The 23809-nt window shown below is 41.3% G+C and overlaps 2 protein-coding genes and 1 pseudogene across 8 annotated transcripts in view; 1 reads left to right on the forward strand and 2 right to left on the reverse strand.

The window, feature by feature from the left end:
• Nucleotides 1–1877: 1877 nt before the first annotated feature.
• Nucleotides 1878–1975, reverse strand: LOC113919074 (annotated as a pseudogene).
• A 6599-nt stretch (nucleotides 1976–8574) lies between these two features.
• The window catches only part of FNDC3B (fibronectin type III domain containing 3B), a 342488-nt gene continuing 327253 nt past the window's right edge, over nucleotides 8575–23809 (forward strand). For 6 of the 7 annotated variants that reach the window (XM_027587528.2, XM_027587526.2, XM_027587527.2 and 3 more), the window contains exon 1: nucleotides 8575–8775. The gene's annotated coding sequence lies outside the window, so the exon portion shown is untranslated. Of the gene's footprint in view, nucleotides 8776–12720; nucleotides 12798–23809 lie in introns of all 7 variants that reach the window. The other variant, XM_027587529.2, reaches the window with a different exon arrangement.
• Nucleotides 9278–11779, reverse strand: LOC113915948 (basic proline-rich protein-like). The gene has a single exon (XM_027581845.2). The coding sequence runs from the start codon at nucleotides 10052–10054 to the stop codon at nucleotides 9278–9280; it is 777 nt and encodes a 258-aa protein (XP_027437646.1). The 5' UTR covers nucleotides 10055–11779.

Raw genomic sequence — 23809 nt, forward strand, 5'->3', positions numbered from 1 at the left:
CAGTGGGGAGCCTGCTTCTCCCTCTCCCTCTGCTTCTCCCCCTGCTCATGCTCTCTCTCTCTCTCTGTGTGTCTCTATGTCTCGAATGAATAAATAAAAAAAATCTTGAAAAAAAAATAAAAGCAATCACTATATCCCTTTGCCCAAATCACCATGATTAGTTTAAGGACTGACACACAAAACCTAATTTGAGCCAATGAGGTGCTAGATTTCATTTATTAGGGATTCTGGGAAAGAGGCACTTCCTTGTTTTCTCTCCAGGCCTACTGGAAAAGACCCTGTCTTCTGGAAGATGTGATATGAAGTATGAGGTCTAGAACTATGGCATACATTTTGCTGCCAGGAGGGAAACCAGGTAAAGAGCAAAGTTAATATTATCTCTCATTCCCTTTACCACAGACTTGGGTATTTTGGTACTAAATCATATCATTAGAAAATGGGCATAGTTATTTATCAATATTATAATAGGATAATACCAAATATTGTCATTAGAACTCATGGCTAGATTTAAAGATTTTATTAGATTTAAATCCTAGAAATGCCACTCTCAAGGTATATGATGTAAGGAAAATTCCTTAAATTTCCCATGCCTCTGATTTCTCATCTATGAAATGGGAACAATAAAAGTATTTATTTGTTGTAGAGATTTTCACTTCTGGGGAAGCAGTGGACAAAGCTAATGTGGAAAATCCACCACAAACAGAAATACTGGATAAAATACAATAACAGCAGTGAAGTCTAATGCAAATTTGAGTTTGGAAAAAAAAAGTTCCTCTGTGTCATGATTGAAAAGTATCTTACTCTTCTAAAGCTTAATTCAGATAGTATCTTCTTCAAAGGTTTAAAGTGTACAAGTCAGTGGTTTTTAATCTCTTCACAGAGTTGTGCATAATTAATTTTAGAGCATTCTCATTACCCCCAAAAGAAACTCACCCTTTAGCCATTACCCCTCAAACTCTCTGAGCCCTGCTAGCCTTAGACAACCGCTAATCTACTTTCTGTCTCTATATTTGCCTTTTCTAGACATTTTATATAAATGGAATCATACAACATATGGCTTATGTAACTGGCTTCTTTCACTTAGCATAATACTTTTAAAGTTTATTGATATAATAGCCATGTATATCAGTACATTGTTTCTTTTTTATTGCCAAATAATATCCCATTGTTTGGATATACCACATTTTATTTATCACTTCATCAGTTGACTGACATCTGAATTCTTTCCACATTTTTGTTATTATGAGGAATGCTTCTATGAACATTTTCCAACTTAGCTGTGCCTCAGTACCCAGACATTTGGTCAAACACCAGTCAAGATGTCATTGTGAAGGTATTTTTCAGATGATTTAACATTTATATCAGTAGACTTTGAGTAAAACAGATTATTCTTTATAATATGGATGGGCCACATCCAATCAGTTGAAGGCCTTAAAGGAAAAATGGCTGACATATCCAAAGGAGGAGTCTGCCTTCACATTGCTTTCAGAGTCAAGCTGCAACATCAACTCCTTCCTGGGTCTCTTATCTGCTGCTCTCATACTCACAGGAGCCAATTTCTTAAAATAAGTCTCTTTTTTTCTCTCTCAATCTTTTAATGTCACTTAGGTTACAAATTCTTTAAGGAGAGGCTGTTTAAACTTATTCAATCTTCTTTGGAATAATTATCGCAAAGCTGGACAGAAAATGTTGTTAATCTATGAAAAGTAAGTGAAAGAATGTTAATGTATCCTAATAGACATAAACATTTGTTGATCCATCATTATAAGCTATGGAATTAAAAATGATTACAGTTAGTTTCATTTGTATAGTACTATTTTGGTTCAGGAGTTTTTAAAATTTTTATTTATTTATTTATTTATTTATTTATTTATTTATTTATTATGGAATGCTTCACGGATTTGTCTGTCATCCTTGTCCAAGGGCCATGCTAATCTCGGTATCGTTCCCATTTTAGTATCTGTGCTGCTAGCCTGGTTAAGGTATTTTAAACTGGGGGCACCTGGGTGGCTCAGATGGTTAAGCGTCTGCCTTTGGCTCATGTCATGATCTCCAGATCCTGGGATCGAGCCCCATGTCCGGCTCTCCCTGCTCAGCAGGGAGTCTGCTTCTCCCTCTCCCTCTGCCTCTCCCCATTGCTCCTGCTCCTCTCTCTTTCTCGCTCTGTATCTCTCTGTCTCAAATGAATAAATAAATTCTTAAAAAAAAAGGTATTTTAAACTGGGTTTAGAATAAGCTGTTTCATTCTAAACCTAATATTTTTTTTCTTTCAATATAGTTTGAATTGGTTTCCTGTCACTTGAAGCCAAAGAGTTCTAAATAATATGCCTACCTCCCATAAGGATAGAACAGCATATAATAAAACAGACATAAGATAGGTTCATTAAAATAAGGATTAAATGAATATGAGGTATGTAATAAAACGGGAGGAAGAATGGTCTTACCAGAAATTCCAGGCTAAGGATAATTGCTGTAATTGAGAACAAAATTTATCTTTTTTTTAAAGATTTTATTTATTTATTTGACAGAGAGAGAACAAAATTTATCTTGACTTTCTTAGCAACAAAGGAAAAAAGGAACCTCAATAAATTACCTCATTCTCATTGTCAAATAAAGGAAGCCTATTTCTTTATCAAGATAATGGAATATTATGCAACCATCAGAAAGAAGGAAATCTTGCTGTTTGAGACAACATGGATGGACCTTGAAGGCATTATGTTAAGTGAAATAAGTCAGACAGAGAAAGACAAATACTGTGTGATATCATTTGTATGTGGAATCTAAAAAAGCCAAATTCATGGAAACAAGAGATTGTGATTTATAGACCATAAGGTATTGGGAGCCAAGAAACAGAGGTTTGGTGACCAGTAAAACAGAGTTTGTCCAGGGAGAGGAAGTGAGTCTGTGGTGCTGTCCTTATGGGGTAACTGGGGTGGACTGTCCAAATTCTACCAACAGCAGGAGGCTCAGCACAGAGGCAGGTACAATATGAGCTGCCCTGGTTGGGTGAACAAGTTACTGAAGCCAGCTGAAGAACTTGCTCATAAATTCACAGGAAACTTCTAGAAAGAACTGGAAGAGGGGCGCCTCGGTGGCTCAGTCATTAAGCACCTGCCTTCGGCTCAGGGTCCTGGGATCGAGCCCCGCATTGGTTTCCCCGCTTAGCGAGAAGCCTGCTTCTCCCTCTCCCACTCCACCTGCTTGTGTTCCCTCTCTTGCCGTGTCTCTCTCTGTCAAATAAATAAATAAAATCTTTAAAAAAAAAAAGAACTGGAAGAGCATAAGGGGATTGAGATACCTTACAATAATGGTGGCTGCCAGAATCAGAGAAAGGGTGTTTATTAATGTTGATGTGATCATATGTGATGTGTGAGGTCTGAGACACAGAGATTACAAGTAATCTCGCTGGTGAGGTCTGAGACACAGAGATTACACGTAATCTCGCTGGTGAGGTCTGAGACACAGAGATTACACGTAATCTCGCTAGTGAGGTCTGAGACACAGAGATTACACGCGATATACCAAAGGGTATGTTTCCAAGAACTAAAAGAAATATTGCGGTAACTACATAAAAAACTAGAAATGATTTCAAATATAATATCATGTCCTTCAAAAACAGAATGGGCACAGTTGCCTTTGTAGTAAGTTTACTCTGTTTTCAACTCATTGCTTTCCGGTCAAATTTCAGAATCTTTCCTTGATCAAAACGGTTTGTATTTTAAGCATGTAGCTAAGCTAAAGACATTTTTTTTTTTTTTACCTCCTTTCTCTGTGAAAGACATATTATATTGATCTATATCTGTATCTGTCTCTACATGCGTTTCTATTCAGGGTAAATTTTGAATTTGTTTGGGGAAGACAATATTTAGCATAGTCGTTATAAAGAGACTCAGGTATCATACAGAGCTCTCGATCTCTAAGGAAGAGAAAGTAGGAGTAAATCAGGTGTGAGAGTGGGCAAGAGTGCTAACAATGAGTATGAAGAAAAGCAAACCAACCTGCTCCTCTGTGGTGCTGTGGTTCAGGTAAGTCAGGGGGATTGACAGATTCATAGCTTTTTAAAAAACATTGCTTCAAATTTGCCTCCATTTGGGAAGAAATTACTAGTGGTAGTCCTTGGCCTTGTTTTGTTTTGCGTTTTTATTGGTGACTTGGATGGCAACATGGAAAGCATGCTCGTCATACTTATCAATGTCACAAAGCTGGCAAAGGTCGTTTGGTGACAGACTTAATGTCCAGGAAGTTCCTGGTAGGCTGGAATGTGAGAAAAAATACCTACAAATAAAACTTAATGGAATTAAATAGTCAACTAATTAACATTAGTTAAAATCAAGTAAGATGAAATCAATTGCATTCCTAATACACCCAGCTTGACCACTTTTCATGGAAGAGGAAACATGATTTAGTAGGATGAGGAGACAGCTAAGGAAATCAGTACCATATGGCCTTGTAATGACACAGCATTTTGTCCAAAGTGAAGCTGTAAAGGGTACCACTCTGGGGTTGTGTTCCGATGCTGCCTGAAGCATGAACAGCATATGGATACCCACCTTTCAGAGATGTTGAACAAGTAGGCCCCCAGACATGGCAGAAGACAAGGACGGAGAGAGATCTGGAAGCCACATGACGAGATAAGGATTCAGCATATCCGAGATGTTCATCAGGGAAAAGAGTCTTCAGGGAGCATGTGACCAGGATGGTCGGTTCATTGGAAGGGAAGTCATATAGAAGGCCACTGTTATTATTTTGTCTGCCTCCAGAGGGCAGAAACAGGACCATTGGGGGAAAGTTGCAAGGAGGCAGGTGTCTGAAGACTTGGTACAGATCTGGAGTTGCTGATAAAAGGCTGTCTCGGCAAGAAACATTTCCCTCTTCCTGGTGGTGTTCGGGCTGGGCTGGGTGCTTAGCCGTTGTGGACACGGGAACAAAGATTGTGCTTTGGGAGGACGAGCAGGCTGAAAACCTTTTGCTCCCTATCAACCCTGTGATTTTCTGAGCCCTAGCTGTCATACAGCTTCTACCTGGATAATTTCTGATAACTGTGGGACAGATATTCTTGTTTGAAATGACTTAGAAAAATTATATATATATAATTATATATATCGAACTACAATTTGCCCTTGTCTTACCTTGAACAATAGTGAAGAAGGTGAAGCTACTACCCTGACTGGTTGCATTGTTCTGGAGAAGTGGGTTTCACTGCAGTTGCAGCGTTGCTCTTAGATTGTGTTGTTGACTGAGCTGGCTGTCCTTTCCTCTAGTTAGTACTCTAGTAAATTCTGAATCCTCTTCAAAACAGGATTAATTGGCTTTTTGTCAATGTTCATATTGAAGCTGGTATCAGATCTGGCTCAGGACATCAGAACAAGAAGTAAATGCAAAGAGTTAATGCCCTCTATCTAAGGTCAAGATTGGGTTTCAAGATTAGAGGCAAGACTGAGCCTGCCTGCGAGAATCTAGCAACCCTAGTTATGGGCAAAGAAAGGAAGGGAGGATATTGAGACTGAGAACCTGGCTAGGTCTTCTAGATACTATGTATTACTGGCTGTAGTGATCTCTGAGAATTTCAAATTTGAACATTTTAGACTTAGAGAAGTATTCAGAGGTTTAATGGTTTGAGATTTTTTTTTTAGTGCTAGTTTTAAAATTCATGCTTTCCGATATGTTAAAGTTGCATTTCTTTTGTTATAAGGTATTTGAAATCAGGAAGTATCGCTTTGAATCTTTTTTTTTTTTTTAATACACTCAGCCTACACTGATTGCATGGACAATGGGAAAGGCTTACAAGCCTATATTTTGTTACACGCCTTAACTTCCAGGCATCTTCGTTTGGATGTTAATGTTTGTATTTGAGCAAATCCTAAACTGCTTTTGGAGCAAAGTTATGAGTATGGTTCCACAGTTTAGGACCTCGGGTGCCAAGTGATTTGGGTTGTTGAGACCATATGGTGAGACTTATTGCCTCATATGGAGGAGGCCCTCCTGCCCGCTTGCAGACCATCACCCTGGCTTACGTCTATCATCTCCCACCCAGGCTGGGTTCAGGGCATGTCTTTCTAATGAGAGGGCTTGTTCTACACCCTGCTTCCACAATAGTCAGCTTTGAAACCTACTTCAATCACACCATGCCTCTATAACCTCATTGTATTAAAATTTAAATCCTTCAATGTGTAGTTGAGAGCCCTCTCAAAGGTCCCGTCTTTTTCCTTGAAGTTTCCAATTTCTGTTCTCTCAAATCCCTCCAGGAAAGACATCTTCATTCATTCATTCATTCAAAGGGAACCACTATTTATTTACACCTGAGTATCAGGTGTTTGAGGCTTTTAATTCTCAGGACCTGAACAGAAGGCAATATCACCATTTAACAAATAAATGTTTATTTAAATGTCTACTTAACAGAGGACTCGGGGAACTTTAATAACTTGCCCAACATCACTGGCTTTTGTCTGATGATAATTTCCATGCTCTTTACGCTACACCATGCTTCCTCTCATTTTGCAAACATTTATTGTGCTTTCTGTGCTGTGCCAAAACTGGTGTAAGGTGTTAGGGTAAGAAGATGAGTGAAACCCTGAGATCATATATATGAACATACATGTAAAATTTTAAGGCATTTTTTTATACATTGATTCTTCTTCACTGGCACAAAACCAGTCTAGTGGACGAAGTAGGCAGAAATAACGGAGATCTGGAGGGGAAGCAGGGGTGTGCAAAGAGAAATAAGATTCAAGCACTTGATGATTTAGGACCAAAGAAAAGGGGGGAGGGAATATTGAGAAATAGCTCCTTTCTTTTTGGAATTTAAATTTGATTTTGGAGCTGTGTGGGATAGTAGTGAATGCAGGCAAATAGGGCCCTCCATCCTAACTGGCTTCTTTCACCAAATCTTTCCACACGGGAGAAGCCATCTTTCTAAAACATGGTTCCAATCCTGGATGACAGTCCTGCCTGGGGAGGGGGAAAAAAGGAAAAGCAGTGGCTCCCCAGCTCCCACCTCAGCTTCTCCAGCTTCCCTTAGAGCCATGCCCTCCAGCCCAGCTGAACTCTCATGACTTCGAAGCACATCTCTGTCCTTGGGTACATGCTTCCACTCTGTCTGGAGCCTTATGTCTCCCTTTCCTCTATCCTAAGATAATTTCCTCGTCTTTGAGCTCCAGCTAAAATCACTCCCTCCCTCCCCACAGTCTCATAGCTTTTTTCCCCAGAAGCTCATCATTCTTCTCAGCTCTTCTCACATTGCTCTGAAGGTACCGTTCACGTCCTCCACTTGATTGGGTCTTGTTCATTTTTGTATCCCCGGCATCCACCTAGCATTGTGCTTTGAATAAAGTACCCCTTACATATGTTTGTTGAATAACTTAATTGAAAGTATGTGGATGAATCCAAATGAGTAGATAAATTGGCAAACTTCAGAGGGCAGAAGGTTAGATTCAAGTGTGGAAGGACAGGCTTGGCAAAGGAGGCAAACGTAGGCAAGAGAAACTGAGAAGACTCAGGATAGTTGCTTGCCCTGAAATTTCAGTTCTCTGCCAGGTTCAAGAAAACTCATTATTAACATGAAATTTGGACACATCTTTCTTTCTTCTCCTTCTCCTCGCCACGCACCCCCTCCCTTCTTCAACAGGCAATTCTGACCCTAGTTCCATCTCCCTACATGTCTGAGCTAAGATCTGAGTGCTATAATAGCTCTTGAACATTTTTCATCTCAGTATTCTTGTATGTTTTTCTGGCTTTAATACAGTACTATGTACAATCACTTTATCTGATAGATGATTGTTCTTTTTAGGTCAATGAAAGTAATGCATTGCCTCTGGTCACTACTGAGTACTGCTTTGTGACCGATATGATGCTGAATGTAATTATTTAGGATACCTGGGGAGCTAAGGAGAGAAGCGGCCTCTGTGGGAGAACTTCTGCCTTCTTGCCTCCGGGATAATTGGAGGGGTGGGATGGGAGGCAGCTGATTAACCATTTCGAGCCCCTACAACAGGAATGCATTACGTTTAATCAATATAAGCCTAACAGTTATCTAATGAGTCATATTATGCACGATGCTATTTTGACAGTACAGAAATACAGATATGAGTACGGATCAGTTTCTGCCCCTGTGAGTGCATATTGGGTACCGAAAGGGGGAAATAGACATTTTGACTTTGGTGTCATGAAAATCTGTTCACGCTGTGTTAGTTGTATGAATAAGTGCTGTGGGAAATAGACAAGCGAGTGACAAAATAGCTCACAAGGTTGCGGGGATTTAAAAAAGCTGTGTAAATGAAAAAACGTCATAGTCTTAGCTCTGATTATTACTCAGCAAACACTGCATTTATATTGGTGTTTGGCGATCTTTTGCAGAACGCACAGCCCTCGTTTTTTAGGACCTGCTAGTTCCCCTAGGCCTCAGACTTCTTTAGTCTGGCTGAATCAAAAAGAGTTTCTCCTCAGCTGTGCAGGCCTGGGAGCAAAGGAGGCTCCCACAGCCCTGCGAATCTGAGATTTTTTTTTGGCGGCGGTTTTACTCTGCAGTTTACGGCAGTGGGCGGGCCCCAAATCCCCATGTGGTCCCGACATCATTGACATGGCGGAATCCCCCATCAAACCCTCCTGGTAGTTATTTGAGCGGCGGCGGCGGCCGGAGGAGGAGGAGAGCGGCGGCGGCGGCGGCGGCGGCGGGAGCAGCGAAGGGGGCAGAGGGGATCCTCGGGGCTGCCGGCTGGGAAGGCGTGGGCACCCCGGTGTGTGGCGCGTCCGGAGACCCGCGTTTCAGCCCGAGGGAAGGTAAGGCGTGCAGGATCGGGAGACTGGAGGGGACCGGGACCCCGCGCCGCGGCCGCCGGGTCCCGCGCGCTGGAAAGCCCCGGCCGGACGCCGAGTCCGCCGGAGTGCGATCCTGTCCCGGAGCGCTCCTGGCGCGCCGGGCTTCCCGGGAAAACTTGGCGCCAGACTCGTGGGGCTCCCCGCGTTCGCCTGGGCACCTCGGGAACACGGGGCCCGGGAGGGGGCTGGCCTCCACTCTGGGGCCGCGTCTTGCTAGGCTCAGGTCCCCCGCCCGTCCCCCCAGCTTGCCTGGGCTTGGAGGAGGGAAAGAAGCGGGTAGATTCTTCTTGATGAAAAAAAATCTGGGCAGTGGCTCCCGGGCTCTCCCTCCCCCTCCTCGTCCTCCCCATCCTTCCCAGCAGATTCTGTCCGAGGAATCCGCTCCCCCTCCCGGAATCTCCGCGGCAGGAACGCTGCCCGGGAGGGGGAGGGCGGGGGGAGAGGCCGAGGAATCTTCGACGTGTCACTTTCGGAGGCTGTAGATTTCCATATGGTGGAGGGAGGAGGGCGGGCGTGCGAAGTGGGGCTGGAAGTTGGGGCCGCCTCTCCGCGCCGGGCGGGGGCGGGCCGGGACCTCGGACCCCGGGATGCTCGCGGGGAGGGTCCGGGCCCGCAGCCCCGGGAGCCGTGCCGGCCCCTGCCCCCGGCCGGGCCTCTCCAGGACACTCCCCGCCTTGCCGCTGGCCACCTCCGTGCGCGCCACGTCCTCCCTCTCCGTCCTGCCCCCCGGGCTCCCCCCCGGGCTGGGGGCGGTAACCGGCGGCCCCGGCTGGACTCGGCGAGCCCAGCGGCTGGAAGATCGGGCGGGGGAGCGGGGCGCGGCGGGAAGGAGCGGGCGACCGGGTGTGTGGGCCAGCGTAGCTCCGGTCAGTTGGTCACCCCGAGGGGCGCCCGGGCCGGGGGTGGGGCGGGCGGCGGAATCCGCTCCCGGAGGCGGCCGGGAGGGGCCGCGCGTACCGTCTGGTGCCCGCGGCGGGGCGGGGGCCGGCCGGCGTGGGAAGGGCCTGTCACCCTGGCAGGAAAGTGGGGCCTCGGGCTCTGCCCGCGAACTTTCCCAAAGGTCCGGGTCCGGGCGCCCCGTGGGAGCCCAAGCACCAGGGCCGGGTGTCCCGGGAGACGGGGCTGGGCCGCCTGGCGGCGCCGTTGGCGGGGAGGCTTCCAGGAGTGCGCGATTGGAGTTGGAGCTTTTCGAATCCCAGCTCCCACCCTGCCATTTCCAGACGAAGGGAAGCAGTGACATATTATCCAGACATTGCCGTTTGCTGACTTCCTTAAAAGTTACAACTCTTTATTTTCTCTTCAGCCTAGCATTTCCTTGAAAAAAAAATTGGAATTTGGCCGACGCTGAGGCCCCAAATCCACACGTTTATCTCTCCATCCCTGTCGGTTTCTAGTCTCCCTCCCCTTCTCACACCCAAGCTTAATCATATTTTGGAACGGGAGAGATCTTTTGTTGGGTGGGCACCCTTTGATTTGCTTGTCCGTTTATTTTTTAAAGTGCGGCTAATTTGATTTGAATTTCCTCCAGTTTCCAGGCCCTGCTAGGGAAAACTAAGGGAGAGGAATAAGACCCCCCCTTTTTTTTTGAAAAGTGGAGAGAGGTGGGGCATTGGGAAAGGGGAGGCACCTCGGTTGTGGGCAAAGAGTCAGAGGGAGCAGACAGACCCGGAAGAAAAGGAATCTGCTCTGGAATAACACTTTTTTTTTTTTTTTTGGAGGCTGCAGGCCTTGGGCAAAAATGCACTGCTCTGTTCTGATCTCTACTGTCTGAGTTGCTCTTCCACTCTTCAAATTAAAGCTATGACCCTGGGGTCCTGAACAGGCCAGGGAAGAGGCCTATACCCCAAGGCAGCCAGTGGCCCTGGTTTTGTGCCTTGTGTGGGGGCCCTTGGTTCCCCCTCATTGGAGGCAGGCTTTGTAGACCTAGCGTTCAGTCAATTTCCTGGTTCCCAGGGAGCAGCTGTTAACCAGAGTAAAGTCTTGGGGCATGTTTCTGAAGGCCCTGCAAGGGGATCTCACCCATGAAGGTGTAGTACTCACTTTGTTCAGACACTCGAGGGTCACCCACAAACTGGGTAAGAATGAGGCATAGCTGGTTAAAAAAAATCATTAAAAAGTTCTCTTTAAACTCATATGTGCTTTTAAAGTGTTCTGGTTTAAATACTAAGAAAGAAAAACTTACCTGTAAAGATAGTGTTCATTTAAAAGAGATGTGGAAAGTGCAAGACACCATCATGGAATAGGGGTTGTAGTTTCTAATTACAGTATATACAATTTCAGAAGGATATTCCCGTAACCTTTTAAGACAGACTTTATAAATAGCCGGCATCAGACTGTGGACTGTTGGAGAGCCAGTATTGTGGGGTTTTTGGAAGAATGCTTGGGATTGGCTAGGAGGCTATAGGAGCCTAGGGTAGTAATTTATTCAGTAAGAGATTGTGCCCCTTTTGCTTAACACTTCATTTAACGTGGTAGGATTTGATAGTATCCTTAGACGTTAGCTAGAAGAATTTCTTAAACTTTTCAGTTTAGGAGAAGGAGGCTTGGGGGAAAGTGACTTGTCCAGCGTTGCCATCATTGGCTAAAGTCTAATGTAGGATTGTATTAATAACTACTCTTTCTTGAATATCTAATGTGTACTAAGCCCTATATACTGTGCATTTTTATATATTATCTCATTAAAATTGTAATAACAGTCTTTAAATTTACGTGATGTTATAGACATTTTACAGACAAGGATGTTGAGGTTCACAGGTATTAAACTAACTTGTGTAAGATCACTTTGCTACGAACAGGGTTTTTTCTTTGATGGTGGAAATGGCTCTGTAGCTCTGCTGTCCAATACGGTAGCCACAAGGCACGTTAGCTGTTTGTTGTGCCTTTGAAATGTGGCTAGTGCAACTGAGGAACTCCATTTTACATTTTATTTACCTTTTAAAAAAATTGTATTTACTTTTAATTATTTTATTATTTATTTATTTTTAAAGATTTTATTTATTTATTTGACAGAGAGTGAGACACAGCGAGAGAGGGAACACAAGCAGGGGGAGTGGGAGAGGGAGAAGCAGGCTTCCCGCGGAGCAGGGAGCCCGATGTGGGGCTCGATCCCAGGACCCTGGGATCATGACCTGAGCCGAAGGCAGTCGCTTAACGACTGAGCCACCCAGGCACCCCAACTTTTAATTATTTTAAACTGCTACTGTGGCTAGTGGTTACCATATTGGAAATCACAATGTAGAACTTTCTGACTCCCAAATATGTTCACTTTTAACTGGATCGTATTGCTTTTTAGCTCTAGTTCAGTGTTCTTTCTTCACCAGAAGATGCTTAGATTCAGCCTTCCAATGGAATTAAATGCTGAGTTAGCTATAGCTCAGTTTTGCTTCTATACCTTGAGTGGATAAAATAAACACATTTTTTTAAAATGCTATAGTAACATAGTTTAAACTGATGGACAAAAATGTAAATGACATTTTCTTGTTTGGTTGAAATAATCGTTTATAGGAACTGCTGAAAAGGCAGAGCTTGTTGGTTATTTTAGTGTAATAAAGGAGTGTAAATAGGAGGCAATATGAAAAATCACAGATGGGGGGGTTAAAAAAAATGACCTGCTAATAACCGTGTTTACCTAGTCACTGGGTGATTCTTTTCATACGACTTCGTGTCAGGTAAATAAAAAGGTGAAACCATCATTCACTTTTCCTTATGTAGTTGCAGAATTAATCTGAAGAATTAAAATCATTGCTTTACTACCAAAGAATAAATTCAAATATAAAACACTATATTTCATCTATGAATTGGGAAGAATATATTTTTGAGGAAACAAACAGCCAGAAATGCTCTTGGTGGCAAATGGTCAAGTAGTTTTCTGATTACTGAGTCCAGTTTATCTTTGTTGTGTTTTAGAATTCATCTGATAGAAGGAATTTCAACAACTTTCTTGATTTTTGTATGAAATAGTGAAAATTCCAGCTCCTGTTAAAGTAAGCATTTATCTGGATTCTATCTATAAATGTCCAGTAACTGAATACTTTTGGGGGGGGGGCATACTACTTTCAGGAAAAGACAAATGATAAGGTAATCTTATTATTAGGATTTTTAAAGAAGTAACTTCCAGGTTCAGTATAAATAATCTGATTCTGTTGTATCTTTCACAGTTATTGTACTTCCCAGGACTAATTGCAGTTCATGATCCTGGTGCTAGAGCATTATTTGATCCTGAAAGACCTACAGTTGTAAATCAGCTTTAAATTGATCTGTATTATTTTAGTGTTAATGTGAATTGCATGGCCTCCAGCTCTTTCAAACTTTTAAATTCAATTACAGGTGAGTCATTAGTTAATGACACTGTTGAGATAGCTGAAACACCCTTTTCATACCCATTCCTGACCCTTGGGAGCATGGTTATTTTCAAGGAACCAGGTTATAAATAGGATTATAGTGTTCTCTCGTGAGTGTGACCAACATAGGAAACATCATTTAACTCATGATACATGGTTCCATTTGTCGAATGTCAAGGCGTTTAATACAAATAAGAGACTTACTAAAATCTTTTAAAAGACAAAAGATGTTGAAAGATGGGCAAATAATGGGCAAAGATTAGAAATCTTAAATGTCTGGTGAGGGCTGCCTCTGAGCATCATCAGTTTGAAATCAGGATATCTACTCTGCCAAGGACTTTACTTTTTAACTGTGTATTTTTTTTTTTAATCAACTTCTGAACCTCTCTCAGTTTGGGTTTCCTGATTTTATTATAAAGAGAAAACATCTCATCCATACCTTTTTTTTTTTTTTTCAAATGGTTGTCCAAGGGATTAATGAGTCAGTGTATTGGGAAAGTGTTTGGTAAAGCCTTATGCAAACTCCATTGTCTCTTATATTCCAAAGTTTAAAATAGCTGTTCTGTTACATTACTTAGCACATTTTTAGGGACCTCCAAATTGCATGTGGACAGTTTGAAAGATAATTTATTTTCCCCTTTTTGATGAGTAAATGAAGCTTAAAGCTCTAGATTGCGGTGTTCATTTTCTCTCTCTTCTGATAGAATAGATGATTTGTGACCTCTCAAAAATTGTACATAGGTCATCCCAGTTCCATGTTTTGGGGAAATTTTTCCTTTGATGCGGCTTATAGCTGGCTAGCATTGCTGACGTGGACACGACAAGTCTGCTTGATTTGCGGTTTTTCTTGAGATCAGGGGAGAAAGGGCAGTCTTCTAGAGGAACTTTCAATACTGAATGATAGAGGCAGAAGGCTTTAGTCATTGTATATTACCTTAGTAAGCCTATTATTTGAGCTTTCAGTAATTACAGCCGAGAATGGGGGGAAAAGGATGTTTTCAGGTAGAGGTAGCTTTGCAGCTTACCTATGTTTCCATTTTAGAAATCATTAATTGCCATTTCTTCACATTAACAAGAGTTTATGTGTCCATTAAATGAGAGTTTTTTTGTGGTAAGATTTTCAAGCAAACCTTAATTCTCATCGTATGGCTGTTGGGAATACACTTAAGTGCTTGAGGAGAAGCTTTATTCTTTAGTTTACTTAGAACGCCTTTGAATATAGGAAAATATAGGTGTGTCTATATATACTTTTTTGCCTTAAAATATAAAGTATGGTGGGGCCCCTGGGTGGCGCAGTCGGTTAAGCATCTGACTCTTGGTTTCAGCTCAAGTCAAGATCTCAAAAGTCTTGAGATGGAGCCCCACACATGGGGCTCTGTGCTCAGCGAGGAGTCCGCTAAAGTTTTTCTTTCCCTCTCCCTCCGTCCCTTCCCCCACTCTCGCGTGCTTTCTCTCTCTCTCTAAAATAAATAAATCATTAAAAAATATAAAGTATGGTATGGTGTTATGTGCTTCAACGAGGTGGAAAATACTTGAATCTTTGTGATCAGACAGAGAGGCAGGTCTTTGTAGAAGTCAAGCACAGGCTCACTGGGAGGACGACCTGATGGTAGTTGGGCGCTTAGGAGAGGCTAGTCCCTAGTCATGAGCTTATCTGGAGGGGAGTTGTTTATGGTGCAGTTGGACTGTTTAGGATCAGTCCTTGGGGACCAAAAATATGGGGGGGTTGGGCAAGAGGATTGAGGGACAGGAAGTTTTTTAAACCACCAAATGTAAATCAGGTAAGGTAGATAGATCCAGTGGTTAGCCATCTGCAAGTGGGGGTATTTTTCATTTTGAAAGTGGATCCATCTTTGAATCTTTCTCTTTCTTGCCCCTAGTTGAGATATGCAAGTTTAGCATTCTGGTAACTCCTGGATTGTAATTTTCAATGCCCTTGGCGGTACTCACTATTGTTTCAGGCATTGGCTCCTGATGTTTTGTTTCTTTGATATCTTGACAACTGCTTGTCAGTTTTAAATAACAAGAGGGAGAAGATTTTAGTGAGATGGTGTTTAATTTTATTTCATTCACTTGTTCATTCCCTCAGAAAGCATTTATTGAGTTCTAGATTAGATTCTTCGTTAATGGAATATTCTACTCTATTCTGACTTTTGGGGGCAAATGCAAAGCATTTTTTATTAACTTACAGGGGTATTTTCCTCATGTTTTTGGAATGTTGTGTAGAGAACCGTGTCTGCCACCAAACTCCTAGGGCAGGATGGTGGCAACTTCAATTCTTTAATCCTTTCTGAAATTTGAGCAGTGTTAAAATTGGAGCACTTACAGGCTATGTTTAAAACTTAATTTATATTCGAATTGAAGGCTTCTGATACATCCCGTTTTGACTCTGGAAGATGAAGATTTTTATAAAGGCAACCAATCAGAAAAGTTTGCTTAAACTAAGTATAATACCAACTCATGGTCTTCAATTATGAAAAGCTTTCTGTTGAAATAACTGTCTAGAAAATTGTCTTTATACTTGAGCAAATGTGGTAAATTTGAGAAGTAATTGAAGACTCTAAAATCCCAGGAAATGGTATGATTTAATTTATTCTTAAGGGACTCAGCTTCTCCACAACTGGTGAAAGAGGGGTCTCTGTTAAAAATAACTCCATTGTTATTGATGTAACTAATTAGGAATTTGCAATTATCCAGGCAAGTCTAGGATAAAGTTTGGTTTCCTATTCTATATGAAAAGGTTTTCCTGTAACAGCAGTTTAAATAGATCATAAGAGGGAATATATTTTCCAAATTAGGAGAACAAACTACTTTTAAGCACTTTGGAAAAATCAATTTACTTAAAAGCAGTGTAAAACTGCAATAGGGGTTGAAGCTAGTTCTACTGGGGGGCGTTTCATAGAATGCAGGAGCCCTTGGACATTGTTGATTTACTCAATGCTATGGCTAGGAACAGTTTACTAGCAAAAGTTAGAACTCTATTTTTGTATGCAGAGTAAATCACAACAACAGGCAAGTATCTATCACACCCTACCCCCACCAATAGACTCCAGCTATGCTTGTTTATTTGTTTTGGAGTTTTTCTGTTGACATTTGCTTCGCTACTTGTTAATTTCTTTTATCGCCTGTAAGCACTTGATGGCAGATTTCGGTGAGAGCAGGTGTCAAAGGTTTAAGAACATCATTATTACTTTTAGTTGCCCATCTCCCCTGCCTCCTGTTTGGGCAAACTTGTGGAAAGTCCCGTGAGTAGTAGTTAAATAAGCCCATTACGCACCCTCCTGCTCTGCTTTTACTAAAGCAGGACCTTCTTGGGCAGCTGAATGAACTGACCGGTGAGAAGAGTAAATTTCTTTAAAAATACTTTCGTATGTTTACATGAAATTACTCAACGAAGTTTTCTAGTATATGACTTTTTAGGGGTCAGATTGACCAGTTTTTACAGTGTAAGTTGTATGTGTGGGATACTTAATACATTTTTAGGATACTATGCTTCATTTTCTATTTTGAAGTTTTTTTTTTTAAACTGTATCTTCCATTGTTTAAGTTGTTTAGGGGGAAGATGCTGTCTTTAGATCTTGCTATTTGTGGTTTTCTTTTGTGGTTTTTCTTAAGAAAAATAATTCCAATTTAGAGTAATAGAGGTAAACATTATTTTGAATTAGTGAATCAGAAAAGACTTAAAAGTACATTGACTTGGAACCCTACTGTATTGCTGTTGAGACCGTAAAAGGTAGAGCTGCTGGAAAACAGTTTTTTGGTTTCTCTAAAAATTAAATACAGAATTACCTAGCAACTACATTCTTAGGTATGTACCTCAAATAACTGAAAGCAGTGACTCCAACAGATACTTGTACACCAGTGTTTATGGCAGCAGTATTTATAATACCGGAAAGGTGGAAACAACCCAAGTGTCCATTCACAGATGAATGGATAAACAAAGTGTGGTATATACTTAAAATGGGATATTATTCAGCCATTAAAAAGGATTGGGATTCCTACACATGCTACAACATGGATGAACCTTGGAAACATTATGCTGAATGAAACAAGGCAGACGCAAAAGGACAGATGCTGTGTGTGTTTCCACTTACATGAGGTACTTAGAAGAGGTAAATTCATAGTCACAAAGTAGAATAGAGATTACCAGGGCTGGGGGAAGGGGATTAGGAGTTACTGTTTTTTTTTTTCTTTAAATTTTTTTATTGTTAATCACCATAGGAGTTACTGTTTAATGGATATAGAGACTGTTCGGGATAATGAAGTTTTGGAAATGAATCATGGTGATGGTTGCACAACATTGTGAAGGTACTTAATGCCACTGAATTGTATACTTAAAAATGGTCAAAATGATAAATGTTTTGTTATGTATATTTTACCATAATAAAAAACAAGAGAAAATATTGAAGGAGATTTATTCCACACCATAGTGGTTTGTCTCTATTTGCTCCCCCTTGGTCTACCTCCTTGCTGGTATGTAGGTTTTTTTTTTTTCGTTTTTTCTTTCCTCCTCCTATTGCATTCTAAAGGGAGATTCCCGTAGGCCATTTTTAGAAATCAGAGTGTCCTCATTTTATTAACTGACTTGAATTTAAGAGACTGTTTAAAAGTAGTAGATCTCTGGAGGGGAAAAAAAAGACATTTTAATATTTAGATGAACCCGGTAGTTTATTAATATCCACAGACTATGTAGGCACGTAAAGGTAATCTATTCTTTTACTGTGAGTCATTTAAAAACCAGGGATGTACAATTAGACTTGTCATATTTTCTATTCCATTTGGTCATCTTTAGTACTTTAGGAAAAAGTTTCATTTCCACTCGGAGAAACGTTCTTAGTCATCTCAGTTAGTACTCCTGTTGGAAGTGTTTAGGTGCTAACATTCTTCAGTTCCTTAGACTAAACCCTGTTGGAAGGGATAGAGTGAAAGAAAGCATGTAGTATTCTGTTTTATTCATTATGAACTTGTCCCTAGCAGCTAATAATTTTGTGGTAGTTATTGCACCCTGAATGTTGGTGGTTTGTTTTTTGTTCTTTGCTTCTGAGATATTGGTGTTGAGTTTGGGTAGGTCGCTTGTAAAAAGATGGCGGGATTCCCGTTAGGTGATTAAATATGAAACTTAAACATCAGATATAAATACATGTTAGGAATACTAGAAATATCATAATTCAAGTGGAAAGATTTAAGTTCATATACAAATAGGTTATAGGGAAAATTATATATGTATGTATGTAATTAAAAAAAGTATTTGTCGTCCATAACAGTTCTTTAATTCCTGAACTCCTGGAAAACAGTATGAAGTTGCAAGGGTATATGATGGTAGTGAGTGTGTACTCTGCTCGCTCTCTAGTGGGTATGCTGTATGTTCTTTGTTGTGTATGTAAATGGTATTCATGCCATAGCAGGCCATTTTAGTGGTCGTCTAATTACTCCACAGGCACTCTCATTACCAACTGATACCAAAAGGCACTGAGAGCCATGATCTCTTTATATGTAGTAGAGATATGAAGAATTACAACGTTTGCAAAGTGCTCTTTATTGGTTTTGGCCTACTCAAAAGAAAAGAATGTCCTATCCATTTTGCATATCCTCATTATGTTCCAGAGCCTCCTTTAGGTCATTTGTAATTTTCTTTAAATTCTCCTAGCACTTTATCTGTACTTTTGAGAACGCTTGTCCTTTTCAGTGTTGTCCAGTTGTCTCCTTGCTCCCCTCACTTGAATGTAGGGATGACTGATTTAGGGTCTTTCATGGTGAGTGCATAGTAAATGTCCCTTGGATGGTTGAATGGATGGATTCCCAGGTTGAATGTGCCATTTACACTTCACGCAGTGCCTCTCCTCAGGTGCTTTGTCAGTATTTCTTCTACTGAAGTTGACCTCTTAGAAGCATGGGCCATGTTGTGGACATTTTTGTGTTTCCAACAGTGTTCCTGAGGCTTTTTTTTCTCATAGTAGGGATCTAATAAATATTTAAAGTAAAACAAAGGCATGAGTCACCTTCAGTGCAAGTCTGACTTTGCATTTATTACTATTTTAAAGAAATGAAAGGGGCGCTTGGCTGGCTCAGCCAGTAAAGCATGCAACTCTTAATTTTGGGGTCGTGAATTTAAGCCCCATGTTGGGTGGAGAGTTTACTTTAACAAAAAGGGAAAAAAGAAAAAAAATAAAGAAATGAAGGTTTCCCAGAGAATAAATGGGCTTTTTCATTTCTCTGTTAGGTTGCTCATTGATTTTGAAAATTTTAAATAGCTTCTATTTCTATTCCCTAAAAATGTGGTCCTTGATTATATATATTTTGCATATCCATTGGACTCAGTTTGGGAATTACAACAATTATTTTATGAAAAAGGTAATTTTTTAGAGATTTGTAGTTTAAAATAATCCTTTTTTTTTTTAAAAGATTATTTTTTTATTTATTTGAGAGAGAGAATGAGAGATAGCACGAGAGGGAAGAGGGTCAGAGGGAGAAGCAGACTCCCTGCTGAGCAGGGAGCCCAGTGCAGTCCCGGGACTCCAGGACCTGAGCCGAAGACAGTCGCTTAACCCACTGAGCCACCCAGGTGCCCCTAAAATAATCCTTTTATAGGGAAATTCTAGAAGGGTGATATGAAGGGATGGAAATAAACCAAAATGTGCCTTGCTGAGGTGTTGGGGGCCCAGCTGAGATAGTTGATTCTGCTAGACTAGTGGCCAAAGTGGTACAGAACTAAGCCATGGAGAACGGGTCAAAGAGCACATCATAGAAACCTGAGGAGAGTGACCTCAGCTATTTGAAGGTAAGGAGTTTTACCTTATTCAGAAGGTGGAGTTAAAGTATGCTGGAGAAGAGCAGAATCTCTTGGAGCATTATAGTGTGAGTGGAGCGGAGGGTGCAAGGGGCTCTTACTCATTATGTCTGGGGTGGCACCTGGGAGTCGTTATTTTATAAAGTGTTTCAGGTGAATGATATGATCAGGCAAGTTTGGGAAATTGACCTTCTTGACCAATGGCTGGAGAGAAGTTGTGAAAGGAGTCCTTAGGAGACGAGAGGGACTCCTGTTAGGAATTAGGGTAGAACTGAAGGGTTTGGAATTAAAATGATTTTATCATCATGTTCTTTGGGGCAAAATGATAACCAGCTCTTGGCAGTTTTATATAGAAATGAGTTTAGGACGCTTGTCATTTGTGCACTAAACTTACAAACATTCTGACCACAAGTCAGATGTAAAACATAGTAATGGTGACCAGTAATTGTCAAGCACCTACCATGCACCAGCCATATTCATAAATTCTTGAAGGTAGATGTTGTTTTCTGTTTTCCTGTGTGTTTCCAGTAACTGCAGCAGTAACTGGTACATACCAGGTGCTCTATAAATGTTAAGTGAATCGAAGATTAGAAAGGCATAGAAGGTTCAAAATATCACCTAGACTGATTACAGACCTTTTTTCAGCTGCATCACCGTGCTTCTCAGTAGTTCCCATGAAATACCTTATTTGTATCTCCAGACTTGTCTATTTGTATTCCCAGGTAGCTAGCTAGCTGGATTCTAAGGCTAAGTATTAGTTGAAGGCCTTCCATGTGCTCAACCTGTCTACTGCCCAGAAACCTAAAATTTGTTTTTAAAACAATAATAAGGGGTGCCTGGGTGGCTCAGTTGGTTAAGCATCTGCTTAGGACTCAGGTCATGATTCTGGGGTCCTGGGATCAAGCCCCACGTGGGCTCTTTGCTCAGCGGGGAGCCCGCTTCTCTCTCCTCCCCGCTTGTGCGTGCTCGCTCGCTCGCTCACTCCTCTCTCTCTCAAAATCTTAAAAAAGAATAATATTCTGGACATTTCCCAAGAGATTTTCCTAGATTGTTTTCTGTAATAGCAACTTAATCTTGGGATGAGAGAAAAACCAGAAAATAAAAGTATACTTTGTAAAAAGTAATATCTAAGAAACTCAATCTAGTGAATGGAAAAAATCTAGAGCAGTCGCTTAGGAAATGGTAGTGAAGTTTTTACCTTATTCAGACATTTGAAAAACTCCAAGAGGTTTTCACTGAGTGGTACTACAGTTTTGTTCATCTTATGTCCCTCTCCTCGAAGGCTTTCATTTAACTTAACTTATACAGAGCAAGATCCTGTGCTTATAATTTGCACCTGGAAAAGCAGAGCCCGCTACTCCTAATACTAACCCTTTTTCTCCTTTTAAGGCTAATAGTTTGTGGTGTTTGGTTGTCCCAGAGGCAGCCACAGAGATGGGACCAGCACAGAAGTGACTAGAGGGAGCCTCGTCTCTGAGCTCAAAGCAGCAGCTCCTGTGGTTAATGAAAGGTGACCTCAGGATTCAGAGGAGCTCTGTTGCTTTCCCAGACGGCCCAGGCTAAACCTGGGGAGCTGGCAACCCTAAATGCTTCCTTTGTTAGAAATCATTTAGTTCTCTACTCCATCTTTAGAAAGTGAGTTCACTGAGGTGAGTTAAGGACAAGGCTCTGAAGTGGGGCCCGACTTGCTTTCGTTCCCTGTGTGGGTTGGGGTGGACTGCCAGACTAATGAAGATGCCGCCCTCAGGCTGTCTTACCTCACCTTCCTGCTGCTTCCCGGAAATGCCCTTCTGGGCCTAGGAGGAGCTTTGCACCACTCTGGGGATTGTGTTCCCACAGAACGGGGAGGGCTGTTAGGACCTCCTTTCTTTATTTTCTGCGGAGGAGGAAGGCTGTAAATGGGGAAACGTGTGAAGAAGTGCTGCTCTGAGCTGGGCTGCCTGAGCGTCCTCCTCTTCAGGAAGCTGGGGGCTGGGACGCCTCAGCCTGCTCCGAGCTTTCAAGGCTTGCTGGTGGCAGGTCTGCAGATGCAGATCACCCTGGCGATCACGCACAAGAGTGAGACACCTGGGTGGCTCAGTGGGTTAAGTGGCTGCCTTCAGCTCAGATCCTGATCCTAGGGTCCTGGGTTCGAGCCCCGCATTGGGCACTCTGCTCAGTGGGAGGCCTGCTTCTCCTTCTGCCTGCCACTCCCCCTGCTTGTGTACTTGCTCTCTGCCAAATAAGTAAAATCGTTAAAAAAAATAAAATCTGTTGTATCCCTTAGGTTGTAAAGAAACAGTTTCAAGCGTCTATTAAAAAAGGAATGTGTTAGTTTTAGGATTTGGGCATATTCTTGGCTTATTTTTATTTTAAATTGCTCGGACCCTCTTCTGTCTAACCCTTATACGCTTTGGCCACCATCACCCGAAGGTGGAAATTTACTTAGTTTTGGGTAAGGGATACTACAACTTGCCCATGTATGTAGACTCCTGTTCAAAGAAATTATACAATCAGTAGTTTTGAGCCTCTTAGGAAGTAAGTTTAATTGTTAAAATGCTATTTTTCTTTTTTTTTTTTTTAAGGAGAGGTATGGGGGAGGGAGAAGAAACGGGTAGCAACTTTTAAGGCTTATATTTTATTTCAGGCTTTAATTAGCAGCAGATATCTTAATTTACCATAAAATTTCTTCATTAATGAAGAAACACAGTTATTCCAGGTCTATTTGCTTTTGCCATATTTTAATCCCCCTTTGTGATTACTGAGCCATAGCTTTAACTGGATCTTAATGATGCCTGTAAGAATCTGAAGAATTTTAAAACCTAGCTTTTTAGTAGACTTGGCCATTTGCTTGTTATATTAAATTTAAACATGGAGACTGTCACTTCCTATTTATGTTTCACTTTGATTTTCATCAATTAGTTCAGTGTTCTCAGGAGTTTGCTCAAACCTATCCGGGCATAGTAGTTGGTTCAAAAGTGAAAGAATTAAGGATTCAAATAAATTTCTCTGCTAGATTACCTTAGCTTTATTTCATTTGGAGTAATTTTGGGTCCCAAGTGTTTGCCATTAACTTGCTAGTTTTGCAAGTTTTCCTTCTTTGCTCTTTGGGAGGAGCAGAGATTGTAGCCTGAAGAGAGGAGGCCAGGGTTTGGGAAGGATGTAGCACCAACAAAGGTGAGCGAGTTTGTTCCTCTTATATTTCATGTGGGATGGCAAGTTTTCCAAATTCTAGTTTCCACTTAGTCATTCATGAGTTCAGTAGAGGGACAGTTCTAGTCTGCTGTCAGATGTTCTGCTTGGCAGATGAACGGAGAAACTTTTTAAAGTGTTTTTAACACAGATTGCTGTGTTCATGTATCTTTAGTAAGTTTCAAGAAATAACTTTCATAACGTTTTTCATGAAAAAGTATAGAATGATTTTCTAGAAAGTTTGTAAAGTAAGGTGGATTAAAAGGAAACCTTTTAAAAGAAATCCTTGGGAATTCATCAGCTGCTGTCTATAAAAGCAGATTGTCCATATGATTTTTATATTAGGAGGGCGTGGGAAACTGGATTTAACTTGGAATTAATATTTTTGGTAATCGTTATAATGTAGTGGAATGACTGAACCCATGTGCTCTGGAGAAGAAGACCTAAGTTTGAGACTGCACTGTGTAGATTTCTAAGTCTGACTTTGGTTAAGTCACTCAGTTGCAGTGGCTTTTTAAACAGGAATTTTTAGGACTCTCTGGCCTGGCACAGAGCTTTGAACAAGGGCTTAGCAAGTGATAGCTGCTATTTTATTTACTCACTGACTACAGACCAATATGACTGTTGGACATACTTCTTAACAGGATGATCGTTATGTAAAAAAAGTTCCCAGTTATTTTAAGTGTATATGACTATT

This window comes from Zalophus californianus, chromosome 1 (assembly GCF_009762305.2).
Source record: "Zalophus californianus isolate mZalCal1 chromosome 1, mZalCal1.pri.v2, whole genome shotgun sequence".
NCBI classification, from domain to species: Eukaryota; Metazoa; Chordata; class Mammalia; order Carnivora; family Otariidae; genus Zalophus; species Zalophus californianus.

Bases quoted from the DNA above. Each gene is read 5' to 3' on its own strand.
- LOC113915948 (XM_027581845.2), bottom strand. From the start codon at position 10,054: ATGTCACTGCTTCCCTTCGTCTGGAAATGGCAGGGTGGGAGCTGGGAT.